We start from the raw sequence: 18,175 nt of genomic DNA on the forward strand, positions 1-18,175 counted from the left end.
TTAGACTAGATTTTTGGCAGTGCAGCTCTTCATACCACCAAGTTGGGCCTTTGACTTGGAAATGGTTGGGAATCCAGGATGTTGAGGTTCAAGTGAAATGGTAATTTGAGGCAGGAGATCTGTAGCTCCAGCCATCTTGACTAATCATCAGGAATCCTGTAAGTGTGTGTATTCTGTTGTTTGCATTAGGAACATAGTATTCATGCCAATGGTATGTTACTCCCTCGCGCACTCCCGCACGCATGCTACGCTTCTGCACATGCGTCCGGGCAGGTGGGCCAAGCCTCCCACTGCCGCTACTACCAGTTTGCCCGATCTGGGCCAAACTGGGAACAAACCGCCGTTGATTCATGCATATATAATACCAGATACAATACTAATGAATGTATTTTGTTTTTGCTTCCTTAGCTACCTTCTAATGAAACCTAATGGAAAGAAAGTGACCTTGTCTCTCCAAGAATTTTAATGTTTAGAGTTTTAAAAGCCTTGAATGGAAACCCTCCAGGAGTTCAGACAGGTTTCCCCCCCGCTCCCCCCAAAAGGAATAGAACTGCTGAAAGTAGCATTTACAGACTTCAGTTCTTTCTTTGAAATTCCAGGCTTTCTTCCTTGACTTGATAAGAACAGAATTGCCTAGTAGAGCTTACTTAAACTAAAAGGGAAGTTGGAAGAGAATAAAAGAGGTGAAGACAGTCAAGTAACTTGGACTTTGGCTGTACTTCCACATGACCCTTCCTTCTTCCCTTAATTTCTAATCCATATTTAAAATAACGTCCTGGCTTTATTATTTTATCTATTTTGTTTTAATTTTCTAAAATAAAAATTGCAGTGTATAGCATACATAAATTAAAGCTGCATATTGCTTGGGGATGGCGTTGATGAAAATAGGGCTTCAGCCACAACCTTGGAAGATACTCTTCACGGAGAGGGAAGCAGATGCTGGACCTACTAATTGGCTACAAAATGATTTGCTCATTTTCAGGAAGAACATTCTGATGAGAATTTGGACAAATTCTCTTGGTTCATTAAAGCAAACTCAGCTATTGCTTCCATATCTTTCTTGTGGGCATCTTGACTGATTGGCCATTATAAGAACATAAAATGTTGCTGTGATCTCTTTTTATATTTGATCCCTTCTGGCTGGAAGAGTGCTGTACTTTAACTGCCAGTTGTCCTGGGGACTGCAGTGTACTTTCTGTAGGCACATCCATTATTTTGAGGTTCATTTCTTGGAGACAAACAAACACGGAGGATACAAATCTAACTCAAGGGCCAGAGCATCTCCTAGTGGTCATAAAGCAAATCTCTTCTTCACTTGACATCCTGAAGAGCTAGTTCAGTGATGGCGAACCTTTTTTGGCACCGAGCGCCAAAAAGGTTGCGCAGAAACATTGCATGCACCTGTACGTGCTCGTCAGGGCCACACTCTGGAAAAGCCAAACTTCTGTGTTCTAGCACGCATGCACACCTGATGAATAGCTGGCTGGGGTGCATGCACAGGCAGGTTTTCAGCACTGCCACATGTGCGAAGGGATCGCAAACCGGAAAACTGGAACTTTCGGCTTCTGGTGCGCATAAGCATCTGAAAATTAGCTGGCCAGCATGCATGCGCACACCAGCTTTTGGCACTGCTATGTGCGTGGAGAGCTGATCATCGCGTGTGCATGCGCACCAAAAACCTGGAAGACAAACAGGCAAGGCCGTGCATGGCATGTGATATGGCTTTGCATGACACTTTGGGCACGTGTGCCCTAGCTTCGCCTTCACGGAGCTAGTTTTTTTCATTTATTTCATTCATATGCCTCTCCAATCATAAACTCTGACCAGTCCACAACTATAAACATAAAAGAATAAAAATTCCAAAAGACAAAAATGATTCCAACAAAAGCATAAAATCTAAAGCACAAGCATCAAACAATGTGCATAACATCTACAACCTACCTACTTCTTGAAATGCACCTTCCATTTCAATGTGGTAACTCTAAACTTCGAACCATATCTGTTCATATACATGGGCACTTAGCAATAACCACTTCAGTGCTTTTACAGCCATCTCTAAGCGGTTTACGGAGTCAGCATATTGCCCCCAACAATCTGGCTCATCATTTTACTGACCTCGGAAGGATGGAAGGCTGAGTCAACCTTCAGCCTGGTGAGATTCAAACTGCCAAATTTCTGGCAGCTGGGATGTTACTCAAGTGATCTGTCTGTTAGCATTAAGGAAGTGAAACGAATCTCACTGATGCAGCTTCTCTTCCTCTAGAAAATCAGGCCGTTTTAAAGGAATGAGCAAGGAGAAGCAAAAAATAAAGAAAAATTGTCTTCAATACAAAGCCTCCGATACGAAGTAAATTCTTCTGGAGATATAAAGGATCACAGAATTAATTCATAGATTCAAATATATTGAGTTGAGCAAAACAATGAACACAGCTTTTATTCAATACACAGAGATATTTCAAAACTGAGAAGTGGTAAGTAGCTTCTTTTTGTCTTGAGCCCATTTTGTCTGAATGAATGATGTTTTCTTTTTTGATCCGGGCCCAAATAGGATATGGATATCAGCCGCTTTACTCAAGCAGGATTGGGGACTGGGACACACAAACCTCTCAATCAAGGTGCTTATCAGATAAAGGTACTGGACAATGATTCCCATTGACCAAGAAGACTTGGTCAACAAAGATTTGTTAACTCCAAGATTGTCCTTGTTTATGTGTTATATAAGGAAATTGCTGTTTGGCTAAACATTTTAATAATCTTGAGGTTTAGTAAGCTTTGAACTGTCTTTGCAGACATTTCTCTTTTTAATAATTTAGGCTTTAAGATATTACTTTACATGCTGTTTTCCCTTTTTTAATCTCGGTCATTTCTCTTGCTGCAAAATAAGTAAGGATAAATAAGAGGGATAAAATGGAATTAAAATGTAAAGGACTTTAAAAAATTCCCTGTGCAAGTTTGGAAAGAAATGGAAATCACCTTCACTGGGAAAAAGAGGCAGCACAAAATTTCAGCTTATTTCTCTTGCATTTTAATGAGTTAAAAATAAAATGATAAAACAATGAAACACTTTGTGGAAAAAGTCAGCTTAGACCAGATCTTTCCTGTACATGTATATGGTAAACATGACATGGTGATACCTTCAGTTCTCCCTACCCAAAAGGTAGATTTCATGAAAAAGCAGATAGGAATGTGGGTGAAACCATCCATGTTAACAGGCTTTATTGTACCAAGGCCATGTATCAACCAGGAATGGGGGAGATAGGCAGAATTCAAGTACAACTCACTTGAAAACCTTGATGACCGAAAACACTAAATAAACCAATAGACAGGTTCTTGCCTGTATATAGCTCATCACTAAGAGCTGTGAGCTGAAACTTCCTATCTGAGTCAGGAAAGACAACAATATTCACTGCACTGAACAAATGACTTGTGAAACTGGACTGCAAGCCCAAATGCAATGCTTAGCAACCACACAGACAGTTCAGGCTAACTTCCCCTTGCAAGATCACTGCAAGGATATAAGGATAAAACAAAGCTTCATTTGTATTGTCCTGGGCTTCTTTGAGGAAAGGTACAACACAAATGTGACAAATAAAACCCAAAGACATAAATGAAAAAAATCAAAGGAAGGACAGACCTCCCCCGCCCCCCCGGTGAAAAGATCATTAGTATGAAGGTACGCTGCAACAACATATCATTAAATCACACTGATTCTAGCGGACTATGACTCCTCAAAATTATATCAATCTTCCTCCTGCTTTTTATATCCAGAAGAGGTAATAATTTATAAAGTCAAGGATTTGTACAGGATGTTTTGTACAGCAAGAACCAAGAGATTTATTAAAGTAGACTTTAGATCTACCTCCTCCCTATCCTAAAGAATTCAAGTAGGTAACATTAAAATGGATTGTAACAAGCAAATGAAAGTTGGGGAAAGCGTTTCCACCCGCTGCAAAATATGCCTGGCTTAGGGATAACAATACCTGTGTTGGGCACAAAGTGATTCTACCCAGAAGGAATCCCAGTTATGCCATTAGTCACAGGTATCTGCTGTTCTGCAACTGTTAAGAACCACAGTGTGAGACATCACGCTTTGGCAATGTGGTACATCCTGTCTGTCTCACATACTGTAACCAGTAGAGAAGAGCCACACTTTTTTTGAAATTAATCTTTTTTTTCCAGCAATTTCTTAGGGGATGGCATTTCCCTCCAACTTGAAGGTTGAGAGAATCAATTATGCCTGTATATATGGAATAGGAGGTGGGGCAATGGCTTAGGAGTGAAGACGCTGGGCTTGTTGGTTGGAAAGCCGACAGTCTAGGTTTGAGACCCGCATGTCATGTGATGGGGTGAACTCCTGTCCTTGTTCTAATTCCTGCCAACCTAGCAGTTTGAAATCATGCAAATGCAAGTAGATGAATAGGTACCACTTAGTTGGGAAGGCAACAGCATTCTGTGACTTCATGATGGCCACATGGCTGTGGAAACATCTTCGAACAGCGCTAGCTCAACAGTCCTTGAATGGAAATGAGCACCTCCCCCTACAGTTGGCAACGACTAGTGGAATAAAATCCGCAGGGATTCCTTTTTTTATATGGAATAAGGCAATAAAAGTGGAATATAGTTGGCATAAAAACTCTGGTTAACCCTTTTTTAATCAGTGCCAAAACTCTTTGAAATTACTTTGCATCTATTTCCATGCTCAGGAATGTATTCTTTGGGTCACTGCCTCTATATAGGATCAGTCTCAAATGATGCTCATAAGCTTCTTTTCTGCTTTTTAAAAAAAATATAAAAAGGTACAAAATACAGATACTTCACTTTTCTTGCTCACTTGCCAAGGAGTTCAAAATCCAAGACAAAAAAAATGTGTTCCTTTACAACCCTTGTATTTCTAGATGAAAAAGAACTATTTTTGTTAAATTAAAAAAAACTCTAGCTCCACAGTTGTTCCTTACGCTTAAGAAATGGGTTTATGTGCATAAGCATGTGTGAGAGTGCCGAGACAAATATAATTTTTAGTATCAATCTTATATTTAAGTCTGCAGTTAGTGAAAGATACACACACACACACACACACACACACACACACACACACACAGAGAGTTGGGTGGGGGGAGAAATCAAAAGGTGTTTCTTTCCCAGAAAGTTGTAGATATGATTAATGGTGGCCATTATGATCATAACATTTCAGTCTTGTAGAGGCCAAGAAACAGGGACATAAAAGAAACAAGAAGACACTTGCATTGCAAGTAAAATGGATGCATGATGTTATCTGGAAAATTATCACCAGTGTTTTCTTTAGGGGAAAAAAATGTAGATCCCTCTGCAAACCCATAAGATTGATGTTCATTTTTACAAAAAAAAAGTGCACTGACTCTCTAGTAGCATCCTCTGAAAGATTGCCCTGTATCTTGAAAGGGCTTCATAAATTATCTCATTGGAACACCAAGCAATGGCAAAATGTAGATTAGTAATAATGCACTGCATCTGTTTCATAATTTACTTTCATTCTTGGCTAATGCTGGCAATGGGCAATCACAATCAGACATCTTCACTCCATATCTATTAAAATATAGTTACGCTACGCGTATTATCCCTCTCTATTCTTATCACCTGAACAAGCCACCGCTGCAAATTACATTCCAGTTAGCTACTTTGGACAGGCATAGTTCAAAACTAAATTTTGATTTGTCCCATTATGATAATAATTAACTAACACTAGACGTTTTCCAATCTCCTGTTTATAATCACACTGGAGGAAGAAAAGGGTGGTGGTGTATGTGCTCTTTATACATGAACAGGAGACTTAGCAATAGCATTAGCACTTAAGACTTATGTACTGCTCCGTAGTGCTTCACAGCACTCTCTGCACGGTTTACAGAGTCAATCTATTGCCTCCAACAACCTGGCTCCTCATTTTACTGACCTCAGAAGGATGGAAGGCTGAGTTAACCTTGAACCAGTCAGGATCGAACTGGCAGTCGGCAGAATTAGTCTGCAATACTGCATTCTAACAACCGCCTCAACTTAACATACAACTATGTTTTAATATTAGATTTGAATGCTGCTTTTTAAAAAACAATCTTTGTTAAAGAAGGATTCCATTATCCAATCTGAAAAAACGTATAGAGATAGTGCCGTTTTTAAAAAAAACTTCATTTAGTGTTTTTAAGAGCAAAGTCGAAGCAAAGCAATACAATTCTCGAAGGATTTTGAGTGATATTTTAACACTCAAAAAGTGTGAGCACTGTATTTACATACATTATTTTCTATTTTAAAAAGAATCTTCTTTTTCCACATATGGAACAAATTGATCATGATGATGATGAAGACGATTACGATGATGATAATGACAATAGTAATAAACTTGTGCTGGTTTTCTCTTGCTTGTATTTTTCACACTGCAGTTTTATCCTTTGCATTGATTTATTTGCTGTGTATAAATAACTATATATATTTATATATATTTAATTCTGCAGTGCTAAAAGCTTTTATGTTAATTACACAAAGAGATTTGCCCTATTCAAAATATACACATTACATAGAATATCTTTACAGCTTGTTCTCCTTGTTCTTTTTTTTTTGGGGGGGGGGGTAGCCCAGGAAGGTGTATTACTTGCTACATGCTCCAGTTTTCAACTGTAGTTTTCATCTGTGTGTCCATACGTGTTGGTGTCATGTCTATATGGGTTATGTTTGCACTTAAAATACAATAGCACTATAACTCTAAAACAAAGTGAAAAATGATAATTAAATGTTCATATAGAGTAAAAAATATAGAGCCTTTTCAACTCCAGCTCCAGCATGTGGCATGAAAGTTGAACCTGTAATTTTTTCAGCCCCTTTCTTCGTGTTAAAAACAGAAAATAGATCAGGTAAGATTCACCCTCCCCAAATTAAAAAAAACACTCCCATCCCCAATGCTTTATAAGATCATTATCTGAATATATGATATTTTGTAAAGTGGAGGAATGAACATCATGGAGTCTTACAGCAGAATTCAACAAATGGGTATTTAGGAACTGCTGATGTTTCTGATTTGACTGAATGATTGATGCTGTTGGCTTTATTTTAATATCTGTCTTGACTTTTTATCATGATAATTTTGCCCTTCTTGAAGCCTGGTCATCCTATAACCAGGGCAGTTCTGGAAAATTGATAGTGAGTGTCCACTCCTGGTTAGACAACACTCTTAGGACTGGTCTTCAATGAGGTATCAGAGGAGAAGAAGGCCTCCCTTCTGGCATGAAAACTCTCCATGACTTAGAACCCCTTGATGTAACAATAGGCCTCCAGGGTAGCAAATAAAATGTACAATAGCCACAGACTCACAAAAAGCAAAGTTGTGGCAAGTCTGCACCCTTTAGGGCCTCCTAGTTCTCCTCCAAAATGAGGCCGTCTTCGGTACAATAGCACACTGATGCAGACAAAAGCAAAAATGGTGAACAGTGTCACAGAGAAGGCAAGAGTGCCAGCTGACACGTGGAACTCCTCTCCTTGAGAAGCCCAGTAGATGGCAGCTACCGACCATGCCAGTCCAATGCCCAAGAAGACGTTGACTGCGTTGCTGCCTGTGACGTTGCCAATGGAAGCATCTGCGTGAATGTCTTGAACAGCGGCTGCTTTGCTAGCAAAAGTATCTGGAAGGGAAAAGAAACCAATGCATGAGTAGCAGTTCAGTCTTTCCAATATAAAGCAGACAAACATGGTCCTGTCATGAAGAAGATGGGGATACTTTTTAGGGCAGAAAAAGAACGGGCCAACAGCATTAAGATGATGAATCGGTGTGCTCAGATGACAGATCACATGAAAGAGGTGTGCTGAAGAGTACTTAGTCCAATCAATCCTACCAGTGATATCTCATTAAGAGAACAAGGTGTTAACTTATCTTTCCCAACCTGGTTGGTGGGATGTGTACACTGGTCCCATCACAACTCACCAAGAAGTAGAAAGGAGATCTGCACACCTACACTCTTACCCGCTTGTCTCTATTCAGCTGAGGATTTTATTCTGTTCCATTCATGGAAAAATAACCCTAAAAGTCCCTCTTAGACCTCCAATGTGAGATTTGGGGAGATTAGCAAGTGGAATTAGCAATAACATGCATATCTTTCCTCCACCCACTTTCAAGGCCTCTGGTGTTTCTTTATTTGTTCATTTGTTAAGATTGGCAATTTTCAACTGTGCATCTTGAAGATATGTGCACTTCAGTTGCCAGAGTTCCCCAGCGAACCCTGCATCTTCACATCTTCAAGTTGTCACGGTTAAGAAACACTGGTTTAGATGAATGCCTGAAGAGGCTCAAGTCATGATAACCTCTTCTTTTTATGTGTATTTGTATTCCAAAGGAGAACCATACATGCAAATGTTTCCTTTTCACACTTCCATTTACACCCAGAGAGACTTGACAGGTAAACTGAAGATGTGCAGAAGTGTTTGTGGAGGGATGAGTATGTTGCTTCCAACTTTCTCTGGTACAGATATTGGTTGAAAAAAAATACGTCAACTTGTACTCTGAAATTAACAATCATCTATATTACAGCTATGCTTTTCCCTCTTTTTGGCACTTGGTTTTGCTGGTTTGCTTACTTTTTATTTGCAGTTTGAAATTTAATCAAATCACATTTTTTTTTAAAGAAGCAGATGTTTCTGTAGGAGTGGGTGGTGTCAAAATCAGCAAGATAGCAAGTGGGACCACAGATGATGCTGAGGAACAGCATTTGGCAGCTTGTGCAACCTTATTTATATTCAGTGGAGCAAAGGACAAAAGTAATACATTGATTCTGGATTGTGTCCCATGGCTTTTGGCTGCCTTGACCATTGAAATTATATGTAGCATTTAGCCTTAGTAGCAAGAGGGCTTGTTAAATGATAGCCGTGTTTATATGCTATCATTTAGCATAAAATATCTTAAAGTGGTTTTTTTTTTTAGCATAAGGATGAAAACAATTAGAAACCTGTTTGGTGGAAGTGACTTATTTGTAACCTAATTTGGTAGTAATATGCACAATCCAGGGTGTTAATTTTGTGCAAAGAAGGAAAATGCTGAAATGCTCCCTGCTGCACAAACAAGTCCTACCTGAAATATTTCAAAGAAAGAAATCATTTCTAACAGTTTCTTTGTTAAGAAGTTGTGCTGGAATATTTGTAACCAACTTCTTGAGATAAAGTATGAGGCACTTTATCATTTGCTGACATTCTTTTTTTATTTATACATACATATGTTTGGAAGGCGCAATACATCATCAATTCCAAAAAGGCTGATGGGTGATGCAAAATATTTCTTCATTATTTTTCCTACTTGACAGCCCTCCAAGGAGTTAAGTAAGGCAAATGTAATTTCTTCTTCTTGCTTTTCCTTATAAATATTCTGTAACTGGCTTTCAGATGCCCCTGCTCTTTGTCTAAGCCTGGATTACTTTTTTAACATCATTTCTGGAGGACATTTCTAGGAAGCTGCATGTAACCCCATGATAGCTTGCAACCATTGTTAGTGGTGGAATTGTTAGAAGCCATTGTGGTACCACCCTCCTATTTCAAAGAGTCCCTCCCAGTCTCACCTGGGACTGAAGTACCAAAGGCCACGAAGACCACGGCAGTCACAGAATCCTTGAGGCCAATCGTGCAGCCAAAGTGGGAGGCCAGATCTCCAATGACGGCAGTGAGCATCCCAATGATCAGAATGGACACAATGAAGCAGGCCCAGCCATTGCAATACTCTGTCGGGGGCACGCAGGCAAAGAGCACTTTCCAGAAGACAGTCAGGAAATGCATGACATAATCAAAGCAGGAGGGCAAGCGCTCCTCACCAGACTCATCCTCCTCTTCCTCACCTGCTGTAGGAAAGACAAAAGAGAGCACTTCAAATCAGTGGATGCTATGCAAAATCCCAACGGTCCAAGCCTAGAAATAGTGAAGGGATAGCAAGTCATACAATCACCGCTTTGTTGGGTTCTTCTTGGAGGCGCTGTGGCTTTATTCATTTCTCGCTTTCAAATATGCACATCAGATGAACAGGATCCAGATAATACAGTTTTACAAACTTTTTCACTGCATGTACGTGGCTCGAATAGGCTAGTATCAATCTGTCCCTTGAAAAGGTTCTCTATGATAACAGCCATTTGTATAAAAGTCTGTAGAGATTCTCAGTCATCCGGGTCATGGTTGTTCCAAAGGTGCTTTTTCAGGAGGCAACTGAACTTCCTTGTTTTTTTTCTTTGAAGACATTTCGCTTCTCATCCAAGAAGCTTCTTCAGCTCTGACTGAATGGTGGAGAATGGAAGGATCTGTATTCCTTGCCTTCCATTCCCCACCATCCAGTCAAAGCTGAAGAAGCTTCTTGGATTAGAAGTGAAACGTCTTCAAAGAAAAAACAAGAAAGTCCAGTTGCCACCTGAAAAAGCACCTTTGGGACAACCATTTAAATATTTAATAATGTTTCATGGGAAGAATAACTTTCTTGCCTCCCCCCCTTTAGTGTCCACAGGCATTTTTGTATTTAAAACCATCATCTGATCAAAAAGGGAACATTCCAGGATAAGGGATAAATAAGGCTAACTGCTAGAGCTGCTGCTTCTTTCTTGATCTTCAGGTTATTGGGTAGCTCCACAAGAAGCTTCAGCCTGTGTTCCAGTAAGTTACTTAGGAATGTCCAACACAGTCCTACACAACTAGCTGCCCTCTAGAGATATGTGGGATGCAGTAGGACTGGACTTGCCATCTTAATATACACGGAGGCCACCAAATTAGGCAACCTCCATCTAGTACCATGCTGGTATTTGATCCAGAAATTTGTCCTCGTTTTCTCTTTTCATTTCCAATCCTCCTATGAACATTGCTTACTGGCTGTTTTATCTGAATCTCTACTTCTTGATCCTGCCACCTATCTTCTTCTTGAAACTGCTCTGTTTTATGGATCACACAGCTCCACCTTCTCCTGTGGACACGAAGCCTTTAGAGGCTCTTTGATAGTAATGGATTTTCTTGCCTGCAGCATTCTATGTTGTTCTTCTTACCTCCCAAAAGCTACAGAAGGAACTGTTTTGACTTAGGCTTCTGAAGAGCATGAAGAAAACTCCTGGTCCCAACAAAAAACCGTTTTATTAGTTTACTGTGAATTCTGTTCATTCACATTCACAAAGTCTTTCCAGGGAGGATTTACAATCACAAACCTTATCTGGCATAGAGAGCTGACGGGCTAATATCTGCAAAACTTGGCAAGGAGTCTCGGAAAATCACGAACTAATGAAGTGAAATAATTGTCCCCTGCAAATTCCACTCCCCTTTCGCTCCTCTTTTATTTCCTCTGGGAAGGGCCATTTATCATCCACCGGTGGCCTTACTCCCAAGTCAACCCCTGTTCTTTAGCTGTTCCCTTTATCCGGCAACTCTGCGCATGCACACATTGGAAACAAGCTCCAGCTGTTTGTCTGCCTCACTGAGGTCTGACTCTGAAGGTAGCTGATAGCTGGCATACAGCTCTGGCCCCTTCTCTGCCTCTGATACAGAGCCTTCCCTAGACTCCAGGACTGGCCCATGTTCCTCCCCAACCTCCTCACTGTCCGAATATGCTGCCAGCTCTGCTTGCAGCTGGTGCGCCATAGCAGGAACTTATCATTGTATACCTCTATGCTTCCTGAAAGTCTACTTATTTAATTATGGACGATCTCTATATATTCCAAAATAGTGGTGCAGCATAAAGAGACCAGTATACTGAGGAAAAAGTCAAAAAATCCAATCTCCTTAAAGGTGACTATGGAAAAAGTCTTTTTCTAGTCAGAAACTTTCACGAGTAATTAAAAAGAGGCAGTGTTAAAACTGTACTTTTATTCCTTTTGATTTTATTAGTTTCTGAAAAGTTAGCAGGGATAAACAGTTTGAGACTGCGCTGGGTTCCTTATTCCTTGTAATGATAATATAAACCTTGAAAGTAGGTAACAGCAAAGGAAGCAACACTTAATGTCCTTAACTTTGTTCTTATATGAGCACCTAGAGGATGACCACATTTATTACCATAGCAACAGTGACAGCATTGTGAAAAGATTGAAGATAGGCAATCTTTTTCATCTTTTCTCAGAAGATGCACGCATTTGAACTAAAGTTATTCAAAGAAATTATTTCTCACACAGTAAAGTAGATGAACTTCAGTATTTGGTGCTAGGCACAAGACAGAAGGGCTCATACTTCTCAGTGCCCAAGGTTACAAGATTGATTTCTCTTGCACAGTACAGTAAAATTCAGCTCTGGACCAGCTCTAGGGCCTTAAAAGTTGTAACTGAAGCTTGATACAAAAGATATATGCTTGGGATCAAAGAGCTCTTGAGTCCAACAATCTGCTCGAAATCTCAAAACAATATTTTCCCCACAAACATTTCTCTTACTAAACGTCTCTCTCCAATTTTATTTCAGTAAGAGATGGCTACTTCAATTGTTTACCATCGTTAAGCAATCAGGAAGCAATCCATGACAATCTATTGCTGAAGACCAAGAAATGTACTAGGCCCGTGATGGCAAACCTATCGCACACGTGCCAGAGGTGGCACACAAAGCCCTCTCTGTGGGCATGCATGCATGCCATTGCCAGCTTCTCTGTGGGTGCTGGACTGCCAGAAAATGGCCTGAAAACGGCCAAAAACCAGGTCATTTGGGGGCCATTTTGGGGCTGTTTTCAGGCCATTTTGGGGGCCCTTTTCAGGCCAAAAACATGGCCCAAAACCCAGCCTGAAAATGCCTCAAAAACTGGCCTGAAAATGCGCCCCCAAATGCCCAAAAAACAAGCATGCATGCACCGGCCAGCTGGTCTTTGGGTTTCCAGTGCTCCGGCACATGCCTGCGCATTCTGGTTTAGGCACTCAGTGCTAAAAAGGTTCACCATCACTCAGTGGTGGGATTCAAATAATTTAACAACCGTTTCTCTGCCCTAATGACCAGCTGGGTAGGTGGGGCTTGGTGGTCATGTGACTGGGTAGGCGTGGCCAACTCAACATCACTCATGTCAATGGGTGCTTCACCTTAGCTGTTACAATGTACTAAGGGTTAACTGGAGAGGCGGTTTCTGTAAGCGGAGAAATAAAGATTAGGCTAGAAACAACACTAGAATGTTTCCTTCCTGCCTTCCTTACAGGATTAGCCCTGTGAAATGGAAAAAAACAAAATGAGATTTCTTCCAACAACCGGTTCTCCAAACTGCTTAGAAAGTTACCAACCGGTTCTCCCGAATAGGTGCGAACTGGCTGAATCCCACCAGTGCCATCACTGTACTAGGCAAAACCCTATTCCAATATGTTTGTGTATGTAATGCTCTGCTGGGGTGGGAGATGCTGAGGTACTGAGAGTGTCAGAGTTTTATTCACTCTCTTGGGCCCCACTTCAGAGTTTCCTGTTCCTGTATAAGAAATGTATCCCATTGGCTTTCAGACTCTGAAGGGGCGGGGGTCTTAGCTAACTTTGTAGGTTGTCTGTGTCCCAGGCTTGGATGATGTAATGTCCCCAGGTGCCATGTGGTGAGTTCTGTTGCTAGATGGGTAAATCCTACCTTTGTTGGATCTTGGGTGAGGGCATTTGCTTATGAATAGACCTATCTACCTCTTTATCTCTTAAGTGCGGACCTCTGCTGTGGGCTATTGAGGAGGGTGGGGGCTATTAAAAGTGAGTCTGCTTCTTTCCTAAAAAAACATGCTGCTCCCTTTCTCATCCAAGGAAATATAATATTCTGCCTTTTTAATATTTCCTAGAATATTTCATTTTTCTAGGAGAGGCGTGGATACTAACTTCCAACAATACATTACTACCAATTTGAATGTCATAGCTGGACTTTCCATAGTCCCCTTGAAGTCTTTCCTTTGGAGTGAAGCTCAAATTCAGGTACCAGCAGAGATGGGCAGAACAATCAAAAGCGTTCAGAGTTTCTATGATATAGCTACTTCCCCCGGCATTAGGGCTCTGCTGGTTAATGTTTTCTTATCAGCTGGGCTTGTTGTAACCTTGGACACTATGGTTCAGACTGTTTATACCATTGTTTTTAACTCTGCATGCTAAACTTTGCATGCTGGCCAGAGTTACTGCTGTGAGATGGGCAGCCATTTCACTCAATCAAAGAAGTAAAAGTCAGCTACATATTTCATCTAACTGCTTTGCATCTGGAAGGTGGATTTGAAATGGATTACCTTATCTAAGATGTTTCTTGAACTAAACACTTGGGTTGCACTGAGAAAGAATGGGTGAAAAATAATTTGCTTTGTCTCAAATAATGGTTTTCTTCAACTCCTCTTGAGATTAACCCTGACTTGACCTGCATCCCTTCATCACAGCTCTGTCCAGCATTGAACCAAACACTCAAGCTTCATGACCTTTCCTATAGGGACAGAGTTCTTGGCTCTATAAAATTTGCTTTGGCTGGTTAGAAAGCAAGAGGCTTCTAGTCTCCAACTCCCTTCTTCCCCTTTTGTCTCTGAGGATACTTCTGCGCAATGTATGAATTCAAAGGATTCATTTAGAAAGGAAAGCAAGACAGTGGAGTAGTTGGTAACTTTAATCTTCTAATCACTCTGCTCTTTTAAAAAGAAAAAAAACACCTGTTATGGTGCCCGTGACACTTTCTCAAAATCATTCATTAGGCACAAAATGTAGGAGCTCCTGCTTTTCAGCCTGTCTTTGCTAGTGGCAAGGTTTTCCATCAACACAATAAGTAGCAGTAGATCAAATATAAAATGTTTTGTACCTAAACATCACTGTGTCCTGGCATATTTGGCACTGGCAGCTGACCACCTTGGATGAGGGCAGGGCTGGGCTGCTACGGGTTCACCCAGGTTCGGGAGAACCCGTAGTTAATGTTATGGGGTGGTTCGGAGAACCTCCAAATCCCACCCCTGGCTGGCCCTGCCCACCATTTCCCGCACCTGCCACCCCACTACACTCCTCCTAGGAGTCTCCACTTGGCCCATTTTGGATGTGAGGTAAGTGCAGGGCCCACCTGGAAGCTCATGGAGGGGAAAAATGGGTCTCCCAGAAGGCCTCCGGAGCCCGGAGGAGGCAGTGTTTGTCCTCCCAGAGGCTCGAGGAAAGCCTACGGAGCCTGGGGAAGGCGAGAACGCCCCCCCTATGATGCAGGAGGCCCACTAGGCCACACCCACCATGTCTACTCCCACCCAGCAACTGAGCAGAAAACCGTTTGCTGTATTTTTTGAAGTGCACCCCTGGATGAGGGCAAAATCCTGAGATTGGAGACTTGAACAGCATTCGGCAGAAAACGTAGGCTTACTGGAAATGAACTCTTTCCCAGTAAGAATGCTAGTATCCAGCTTAGAAGTACTCTAACATTTGCAACAGGATACTATGATTATTTGCGAACTATGTAGTTCACTTAAAACAGAAGTCCTTAGCATACCTAGCCACAGAAGTATGTGGATTTAAAGCACTGTTTATCACTAAGGAAGCAGGTTCTGTGATATGTGTTGAAATGAGTTATCAAAGTCTAGCCAAAGGATTAAGCATTCTAATTTAAGTGAATGGATAAATCAACTAGTTAAATTTTACTACATTATTTAAATAAAAATAGCTGGATTACTCAAAATTAAACCCAACTGATCAGTCAAGAACAATTATAATAGTGTGGGGGTTAATGTTAACTACTGGCAATGAGAATTAAAGGAATTAATTTTACCTACTCTGATTCTGGAAAATTACAGTAACAGGAATTATTTTTAAAAAACAGTTCCTTTCGAATAATCAGTGAAAAACTTTTCTTTATTAAACGGTAACCTTTCTTTTTATTGTGATTTTACATAGCCTCGAAATTCCACCATTCAGTGATCTTTTTGAACACTATGCTGTTAAGTAAGAGTTAAAAAAGCAAGTAATTAACCAAACATTCTTTATTATCAGACTTAATAAATACTCATTTACTATCCAGTGCATGGAACTCCCCCTCCCCAAAATGTCAAACCAAAGTCAAGCAAGTTGAACACTTTCAGCTGCTCATAACATCTATTGAGGAGCAAGAACTTCATAAAAACTCCCAAAGTAAGAATTCATGTTAGAATTCTGCCCTGTCTCTGGGTGATTGTTTCCTTGGCTGAGTACAAGGCATTTACTTTGTCTCACCTGCACTGACAGTGATGGCTTCTATGAACTGGTCTCTCCATGAATGAGTTCCTACAACCAACGCCAAGTTTGTCTTCTTGATGAGCTTGTCCACTGTACTCTGTCAATCAGAAGGACACAAAGATTGATTTTACTAAAGGGCTTCCTTTGGAGCATCTCTCAATCAATTTGGAGGTTGACTGAAGGTGTCAGGTAGCTTTTCCATGCAGGTGTCTTCCAAGGGTTTTATGATCATATGACCCAGAATTTCCATTCCTTATAGGTTTCCTTGTAATTGTAGCGTTAACTCTTTAAAAAAACATTAACCGCAAGAAGCTAACTTAAGCCACAGATAATGTCCGTGAAAGAATAAATAAAAGAAATGAAAGGTATAAACATCAAACTGTAAGTAGGTCAGGAAGCCATTTTATAACAAGGTTGTTTGCCAAAAGTCATTGTTGCATCATTAAGAAAAAGGGAACCTTCTGCTTCTTTATTCATATACAACTTTCTCCCTTCTTAGTAAATGCTATTCTTCTTTCACAGCCCGCAATGTATTCTGTCAATGGATAATTTCCCCCCCATTCATACAGTAAATCCCTTTCATAATGGCATGAACTTAGCAAGCTCAAGTTCCTCTACAGTGTTTTATGAGTCTTAGCAGACTTGACCTGGATTGAGGCAGACGTGTCTGCTAAAAACAATTTCCAGGGCAACCAACCTTCAGAGAGACAGAAACCTGTTTCAGCTAGATGTAAGGGCATGCCAGTTTGGCCTTGGAGTCATTTGACTGTAAGGATTAGCAACTGAAAACAGCAGAATAAAATTTAGCATATTTGCCTGTTAATTTCTCACATACATCAGAGTGATAATTCTTTTAGCTAGAAACAATCACACGTTTGGTTTAGTCGGTTCTTAGTTATGTATCTTGAATGCATGAATATTTTATTATTTATTTGATTCTTTTTTTAGGTCCTGTCTCTATTTTTTTTATAAATAATTCAAAGTAGCAACCTAACCCACCTTCTGATGTAGGACTTTCCATCCCTCACTGTTCAGAAGATAGTGGTGAAACTTCTGGACGCAGCCATATTGTTAAAGTAGGACTGTATTCTTCAAAACATCTCTTAATTACTTTCTTTCAGCCTTGCTCTCTCTTTCCCTGACCTCCTTTCATTTATTTTTCTCATTGTCTTCTCTTCCCTCCCAGGACAAAGACTTTCGCCTTAGCTCAGCAATCCTTGCAACCCTCTTCTTCCCTTTTCCTTTCGGTCCTCTTCCTTTCTTCTGCTTAGCTCTGCTAACCAATTTTTCTGTTTAGTTCCTTTCCTGCTTTTCCTTCCCTCCCGTCCTGCAAAACCCTGAGTGCACAGCACTGACCTTGAACTCATAGGACTCTTCAATGATGACCTCCAGTTTTGGATGTCCACCCAGTATTGGCTTTCCCATTTCTGCAATACGTTTGGCTTCCTCTTCCTCCATAGTCAGTTTTCTTTCTACCACCTCTGTGGAAGAAAACATGGATATAAAGTGAGTCTCCAATATATTAGTAAGAGGACAAGGCCAAAATCAATAGCAAAAGGGCTGGATTTGGAAATTAATTGGTTTTGTTTCTTTTTCAAGGGCCACATTGGCATTCATCCTATAAATTGTTCACCAGAATTATCCAGGCTTTGTAGCAGTTGATACACTTTCTATATTTCCATGCCCAGAGAGACACAAGGTTTTATATGTAGATTTATTGCAAAAACCTAGGAATTTAAAAGAGGAAGAAACTCATCATCAAAAAGATCACCAGAATTTTGCCTTCTATATATAGTATATTAACCCATAGATTGAAATCCTGGACCTTTTTCAGGTGTCTTTTAAAGTCAACATCTGCTTGTTTTCTGTGTGAAGATTTCTGCCATTTGTCTATTGTTTACAAAACAGTTTCACCTTGTATATTTAAAAAAAACAGTTTCTGTATCTTATAGGAAACTGTGATACATTACAAAGCATGGCAGAGGATACAACCAATACATTTTTCTTCTCATAATTTTATGTTTTGCTTTTTAATATGTAAAATCTGAATGAAACAGAATAAGGGGAGGGC

General features: G+C 40.3%; 1 protein-coding gene across 1 annotated transcript in view; it reads right to left on the bottom strand.

Annotated features, from left to right (window-relative positions):
- Window positions 1–6,337: 6,337 nt before the first annotated feature.
- The window catches only part of SLC8A3 (solute carrier family 8 member A3), a 175,234-nt gene continuing 163,396 nt past the window's right edge, over window positions 6,338–18,175 (bottom strand). The window contains exons 4-7 of the mRNA XM_032222212.1: window positions 17,461–17,585; window positions 16,102–16,201; window positions 9,561–9,836; window positions 6,338–7,640 (exon numbers count right to left, since the gene is read on the bottom strand). Of these exons, the coding sequence (XP_032078103.1) occupies window positions 7,264–7,640; window positions 9,561–9,836; window positions 16,102–16,201; window positions 17,461–17,585 (878 nt within the window). The 3' untranslated portion in view covers window positions 6,338–7,263. The remainder of the gene's footprint in view (window positions 7,641–9,560; window positions 9,837–16,101; window positions 16,202–17,460; window positions 17,586–18,175) is intronic.

The sequence above is a fragment of the Thamnophis elegans genome, chromosome 1, assembly GCF_009769535.1.
Source record: "Thamnophis elegans isolate rThaEle1 chromosome 1, rThaEle1.pri, whole genome shotgun sequence".
Taxonomy (NCBI): Eukaryota; Metazoa; Chordata; class Lepidosauria; order Squamata; family Colubridae; genus Thamnophis; species Thamnophis elegans.